The sequence below is a fragment of the Amblyomma mixtum genome, chromosome 8, assembly GCF_055824585.1.
Source record: "Amblyomma mixtum isolate Tamu chromosome 8, ASM5582458v1, whole genome shotgun sequence".
Classification (NCBI taxonomy): Eukaryota; Metazoa; Arthropoda; class Arachnida; order Ixodida; family Ixodidae; genus Amblyomma; species Amblyomma mixtum.
In genome coordinates, this window is record NC_143019.1 from 95556294 (window position 1) to 95563638 (window position 7345).

The window sequence follows — 7345 nt, forward strand, 5'->3', positions numbered from 1 at the left end:
GGAAGGCCTGAGAACTCCTCAGTGCTGTTCGAAATATTTTAAGTGCGTCAGCACTTATAGTGCCGATTGACCGAATTGGGGCGTTGTGTGTTCGTCTGTCTCTGTTTTTCCCTGTATTTGTTTGAAGTTCGTGTCCTGGCAGACATTTCATCGTGAGCAACCTCGTGAGCAAGGAGCAACCTGGGTCATAACCGAAGTCCCACTAACGGCAACACCAGCCATAGCACCTGCCTTGTGCCATTGCGCCTTGCTCACCTTCCAACAGAGTGGCTTAGTTGCCAATGTGTAGCCGGTGGACCCCAGGCCAGAATCTGGGGCTCTAATTACGCTGCATTGCCGCTAAACGTACCCAGCTAAGCGGAATGAGAAGCAGAGGTTAGGAGGAGAACGAGATTGGAATGATTCACACTAGCTAAACGGAAGAAGAGGTTGGAGTGTTAATTCAGAGGATCTCGCGCGGGCGAGATTCCTACGGCGCCATACCGGCTTTCAAAATGTGCGGCAGTATTTGTGGCAACGCAAAACGACGGTCAGTTTGTTCTTTTCAGGTATTCCTTGTAAGAATTTTATGAGTGTTTATATAAAGTTTAACTCCGGGGCCTTTCTCTATTGATTATTTTTGGAAGGAAAATGTTTTTTCTTTCGTGATGTTGCTATTGTAACCAAATTTAAGTAACGTTTGTTGCTGGGCTAGTTGGGAATGCATCGTATCGTCGTCCTGTCTGAGCTCGGGTGTTTTGTAGCGCCTTATTTCTTGAAGTCGACCTTGGGCCAGTCAAGGTGCCTGCGAGCAGCTCGACTGGCACAAGCAGCTTTTTCTCACATTTTCTTCCGCAACCTTGCAACGGCTTGTCTTGTCTATGGAAATATATCAATCGAAATCAAATCAATAAATGAGCCCATGTCGCTGAAATGAGCGCTGTGAGTTGTTTCGTTTATTATTTTCTTACACCGCTTTAGTGCCGTCTTCGGCGCCCAGAGAAAAATAAAAGATGTCATAGCGATTACGTACTACAACCCTCTTTCCATGGAGTGAGTTCTTCCGAGCCCCAGTTATTGATCGTCTTCCTCCGGCTTTTTACTGCCACTTGTGCTATTGATTGCCCGGGAACAGTCCTTCTGCATCCATGAAGTGGCGCCAAGCACGAGTTCGACCTAAGGAGAGAGCCACAGGCGGGTTAATTATAATTTATTTCTTTTTTTAGAGGTAAGAAACTCTCAAGAAAATGGTGTTTTTTTTTTCAAAGTAAGGCAGCTAGAAAAAAAAGTTAATACTCTTAGGTGTGTACTTCATTAAAGTATTTTCCTCCTACCACCATTCCATCTCTTGGAACTGGTGGTTGCCCCTGAGAAAGGAGGCTGATTTTGGCGCAAAATAAAGCAATTGCCATCGACTTGTTTCCTGCCATTTCGAACATCCACATTTCGAAGCGACTGCTATGGAGGATGAAATATGCATAGCAAGAAGCAACGCATTTCCACTGACAAATATAGTGCGGGCTTCGAAGCATGTCCATGCAGTTCAGGACTGCACGCGTCTGTCTTTCTGGCTTTCCTTTCAGCGCCTTAATTATGCTTGTGTGACCGCCTGGACAACTGCCGCCCCTTTGCCTTTCTCCCGGTCGAATGACTGTCGGTGCGAAGCCAGAAAAACAACACTGGTCCCAACAAGAAAGATGTGGTAAAATTAACCCTGCGCTGTGCTCGCTTACCTCAACTGGAACTATGCCTGCGGCGGAAAAATGGACATAATACAATACTGTTCTCTGGAGTGAAAATCTGGCAATAAGCACGTTTTTAAGAAAAGACGAGGACCTCCAGGTGGTCCTACGTGGCGTCAAAAAAAAAAAACAACCGTAAACGAGGCTACTATAAGTCCTAGTGGTACTGACTGACTAGGAAGTCATTTTTGCGATCCACAACTCTCAAACTGTCTTGCTTGAACTCGAATAAGACTTACCCTTTAGTGCTAGTGCAATTCTGTATAGGGGCATCATGCATTTGGCTAGTTCTGGTCGGTCATTCATGTAACGCTTCGTAATGTGCTTAGTGCACAGGCGGCCGCAGTACGCGGTACATCATGGCGTACTAATCATGTGGTGTTAGGCGATCACGCCTCTGACAAATTGTACTGCTCCACGTGAACACGACGCTCTTGCGGCCGCTGGTACCATAATTGCTAAACTCAGCGGATATGAATGTAACACTTTTAGGATCAGTGCTGACTACCAGCACTTTGCTCTTACTCACTCAGTGCACCACACTGTCTTCGGGGATTAGCGAACACGTCCTCGCCGCCCTTCGCTCGCACGTTTCAAGACATGACCACCTGGCATTCACAACGTGCAAAGGACGCTGGGGAGACGAAGAGCGGGTCTGGCTGCGCCAACTTCCTTGGCCTGTGACTCAATGGAACAAGTCAGTGCTACAGTTCTTGAGATGGGTGATTGAGAACCACCGAGCAGGCATCAAGACGAATGTGCTCGTACCACAACTTGGAGAAAGCGCAACCCAGTGCCTGAATGCAACCTTCTTGTACAAGCGATTCCACTACTTTGTTGCGTGGATACTACTAGACAATAGCACCGAGGCGAAGAGCATATTCCGGCACTACGTCTCCCAAACTCCGGTCAGGAACTTCACATGTCAGACAGTGGAACACGAGGTACGCGTGCGAATGAGGAACGGAACTTCTCAAGCATACTTCGGCGATGTCCCGACCGTTTACTACAGAGGTTGCAGCTGGGGCGGCCAGTCGGGAGACATGGGACGCCACAAGCGAAGTGAGCTCTGGAACAAGGTTATCCGCGTCGGCTGCCTAGATGCCACATCATCACAGGGAGTAGCTACGGCTTGTCACAATAGCCATTCCTCTTTGGTTTGGAACGCTTTCCGATTTTACAATGTGACGCTGGAGTGGGTCTACTACACGAATGGGATGGCTTTCTTCTCGGATTTGTTCGAGGGATTTATAGACATCTACGGAAATTTAGGCGCCACCACACGAGATTCTCTGCGTGATACCACGGTTCCCGCCTTTATACTGCACACGTACGAGACGTTCTACGCTGCCCTTGGCGAGCCAGTCCCTGTGTCATTCTTTTCCATTTTGAGCGAGTCAAATCTGGGATTCTTGCTTGTCGCAGTGTCCTTTGCAGTGTACTTGCTGGTGTTGGCCGTTGCTGACTGCGGAGAACGAATACAAGGGTGGCTGGATGGGTTGGTGGATTCATGCACGACCCTGCTGGCGTCGTTCTTCGCCACTTCGTCCCCCATTCCCCGACGGCGACGATGGGCAACCGCACGTCATCTCTTGTACGGCTTCTGGCTCATGGGCATCCTACCTCTCTCGAACTATCTCCGGGGAGAACTGACATCCAGACTCAGCCTCCGGGCTCCACCTGGGGCCATCGACACGCTCAGGGAACTCGAGGACGCCCTCGATCTGCACAAGGTCACACCATGCGTCATCATGGGATCGTACAGTCACTATAGTTTGGAAACTGAATTCGGCAGCAGCAGCATCATCCACGAGAAGCTTCGTGCAGCATTTCGAGGCAGCAGTGAAAGAGAGATGCTGGTGTCGAGGAGTGCGGAAATGTGCTTGTCTTGCGCCGCGCGGGAAGACCGCGTGTGTTTTGTCGTACAGCTACCGAAATGTATCCTGAAGCCGAGAATCGTGACGTCTACCGAGAATCTTAGGCCAATATTCGCGACCATGGTTGTGCGCAAGAACTTCCCTTACTTCCGCGCCTACAACAATGTCCTTCGAAGAATATTCGAAGGCTCCCTGATCCGAGATCAGCGGGAAAGGTTCTTGTGCGAACTGCAACGAGGGGAAGAGGGGGACAGTTCTCCTCAGCCCACACCGGGTGAGATGGCTGAACTTGAGTTCTTCTTTTTAATTTTCACAGTTTTCTTAGTTACCTCAACGGCTGTATTTCTCCTTGAGCTGCTGATTGGACGACTGATAGTTAACTAGGATGGATTGTTTGGACAGCTCTTCTTAGCTCGTTTCAGGTTTTCGTAGTGCGCTGCTCATGCTTGTAGGAATACATGTGCTTGAGAAACACTGACAGCTCGTCCTGTTTTGTGGATCGTGAATTTGTGTTTTTCGGTTAACAAGTTGCTTCACACCCAGTCATTGGAGAAAGCGGTGCAACGTTGCACTGAAATCCGTTCTTATGGAGAAATCTCACTGAGTGCAGACAAGTTTATATTTACCATAGTCTCTGAAAAGCGTCGTGCAGCCAGATCGAATGTGCGCAGGACCTCCAATAATTAAGACCATCCGAACCATTTTTCACATCTTCGTTGTGCCATCTTCTTTTTGGTGTTCTTCTTTCCTGACTTCCTAATTGGCACCGCCTTATGAACAGGTGACGAAAATATCGTTTCAACAAGAAACGAATATTTGGTGCGTCCCGCGTTTCCGCACTAATTAAAAAATTGGTCACTAGAACATTATATCCCACCACTACTAAATAGGAGCAGTTATGAAATTGAGTGCACGCTAAATCCATTGAATAAATGGTTTCTTGAGATTACAGAATAGAAATTGCATGAACAATGCTCTGATTGTTGGTCTTATGCAACATATGTGTTGAAGTGGTTGTGCCTTTCTTATAACGAGGGCGCTTATTTGGTATACGTGTTGCCCATTTTTTAAAATTTACGTATGGGATGTGGTGTTTTAAATAGTGTATAACTGGCTATGCCTGCGATTTCAAGTAGTTCAGGCTCTATTGTATCTTGAATCTGTTATGATACGCCTCGTGGCTTAAGTACTTGACTGGACTGTTTGATTGCACTGATTACTGGATTTATTGACGCTACAATCTATCTGTGGGCTTTATACCTTGCTTTTTGAACGCTTGTGTAGCGCAAGTGTGAACGCATCGGTTTCGTCGATCTGTTCTGTTTATTGCGAAGTGTCTACCCTGAAGTGTTTTTACTTTAACAACGCCCTACCTTGTAAATGTCACCTGGGCCTCGTCAGTTTGCCTCGAGCAGCTTTTTGCCCAAGTGCTCCAACCATTAAACACCTGGTCAAAATAAAACGATTTGATTTGATACAATCTATCGCATGTTTCACGATGCCGCTCGTACACAATGAGAATGCAAAAACTAGTATGGTAGTACTAATTCAAGAAACTACGGTAGCACTGCTTCACTCAAGGATACATACTCGAAGAGGGCTGAGTTGGGCTGGTTGGTTCATCTTGAATGGTACGACTAAACAGCGCTGGCGGACGCGACGAAAGAAGTAGAGACAGACATGTGCGGTCTAACAACCAAATGGTTTATTGCAAAAGAGGGGGGCAATAAACCATTCGGTTGTTAGTCAGCGCATGTTTCTGCCTCTTCTTCTTCCGTCCCGTCCGTCAGCGCTGTTTAGTCATACCATTCGATACTAGACAATCTGCTTGACGCCACGGAGCACAATATGAGTCTCGTGAAGTCAAGTTGGGTTTGATGACCGGATGTATGAATCGGAGAGGACCAAAGCTAACGGCAACACATGTACAGTCAGTCATTCACAGATGATTGTCAGTACAATCATCTGGCCCAAACCAACCATGCAACCCGGAAACAGACTTGTACTGCCATGGTCAATGAGGGTGGTTTGCAGAAAATAGTTTAGCGACAGTTCTTCTGCCAGCCAACATTTTATTCTGCTGACCTAGGAAGGAATGGACCATCGATATCAGGGATTAGTTGTGTTCTTGGTGGATGACATTTTTGCAGAGCTTGGTTGCGTAATCACGAGTATAATTGAGTGATAATAACTGCTGTTCCTAATAAATGGGAAGCCTGGTAAGCGGCTCTCGTGCTGCCCTTCCGAGCTTGCTTCGACGTAACTCCTGTGCTGCGGCTTACTTGGATGCTGTGTGCACACAAGCTGACTTTTTTATGTTTAGGGCTTAGCTAGGAGTGCCAGTGTGCGAGAAAAAATAGGATTATGCACATCAGACGAACTCCTCGCCACTTGCACACAAGTTGAGTTTAACGAAGCAAAAGCTGTACTTCGGGTCATTTTGAGCCATCACAGTTCTGGGCACTCAAGGAGTTACACCCACCCCCCTCCCCTCTTTGCCGCCTCGGTGGTTGAGTGTTTATGGCGCTTGACTGCTGACCAGAAATACGCGGGTGCGATCCCGGCCGCGGCTGTCGAGTTTCGATGTAGGGGAAATTCCAGATGCCCGCGTACTATGCGATGTCGGTGCACGTTAGAGAACACCAGGTGGTCGATATTTCTGGAGCCCTTCACTATGGCGTCCCTCACAGCCTAAGTCGCTTTTTGACGTTAAATCCCCATGAACCTTACCCACCTTTCTCTCCGGAATGTGCTCTTTCACGAATCACTCACGTGACAGCACATGCCTTTTCGGCGTCAGGCTCATGCATAGCGGCGAACACTGTCAATGAAGTGAGCTATTTTCTCACAGCAACCTGACACGCGCCCCCCAAAAAATCGTACACCTCCGTTTGCTACCAGGAAGGAAATATCATGGACACGGCCTGTCTCTACCGAGCACGGTGATGAGTGGAAATTGTAACGAAAAAGATAAAAGTGTCCTCTTGCGTTTTTGTGGAAAACGTGATTATTCACGGTTCCATCCCAATCCCTTATAAAAGCCAGCAAATTTGATTTCCACTGTCCTTCAAGAACAGTGAAATGAGAGAAAGAACGCTTGATCGCTGAGCCGTGTCTCTGTTGCTACCTTATTTGGCTCGTTGAGCCTGAATTGCGCAGTTGTGAGGTGGTTTCTAAGCGCGTTGGTGACGTTGGCAGCCAGAAATGGCCACAGTGCTGGGCGTAGTGGGCTAGGAGGAGCGGCCGAGCTTTCTACCAGCAAGGTATGTGTGTAGGGCGCGGTCAGCTGATGTGGGGGTGGGGGGGGGGGGGTCTGCTGTGCATAAGGGCGCTGCTGCGGCCTAGTTCCTTTGACTTGGGGGTAGGAATTTACTTTGGAGGAAGCTCAAGGACTGAGTGATGTGTGGACCGGACCATTATATGCGTGTATTGTTAGGGTAAGCACCACACACCTGTATCGAATCTACCAAAGTTGCCAACGGGATACGGACGCCGCACACCGTTACCTGGTCATCAGGGATTGGCAGGAAACGCGGCAGCAGACGCAGCGGCCCCGCGCAGTCTTGAAGCTCAGCAAGCCCAGATGACCAGGAGCGCTGTATTGCAGAAGGAGTAGATTGTTTGCAACATGGGGGCGTCTCGCTTGCCCCCAGTCTCCCTGCCGTTAGATTACCTGAAGAGCAAAAATCTCTTGGTTGCGGACAAAGAGGGTGTTTTTGTTGTGATGCCAAAAACAATGTTTAGACA

At 48.2% G+C, this 7345-nt stretch overlaps 1 protein-coding gene across 1 annotated transcript; it reads left to right on the forward strand.

Annotated features, from left to right (window-relative positions):
* Positions 1-1065: 1065 nt before the first annotated feature.
* On the forward strand, positions 1066-5218 carry Ir67c (Ionotropic receptor 67c). Its single transcript, XM_089556089.1, has one exon. It carries the CDS (start codon positions 2195-2197, stop codon positions 3980-3982), a length of 1788 nt encoding a protein of 595 aa, XP_089412215.1. The 5' UTR covers positions 1066-2194; the 3' UTR covers positions 3983-5218.
* Positions 5219-7345: the final 2127 nt, after the last annotated feature.

Bases quoted from the DNA above. Each gene is read 5' to 3' on its own strand.
- Ir67c (XM_089556089.1), top strand. From the start codon at position 2,195: ATGAATGTAACACTTTTAGGATCAGTGCTGACTACCAGCACTTTGCTC.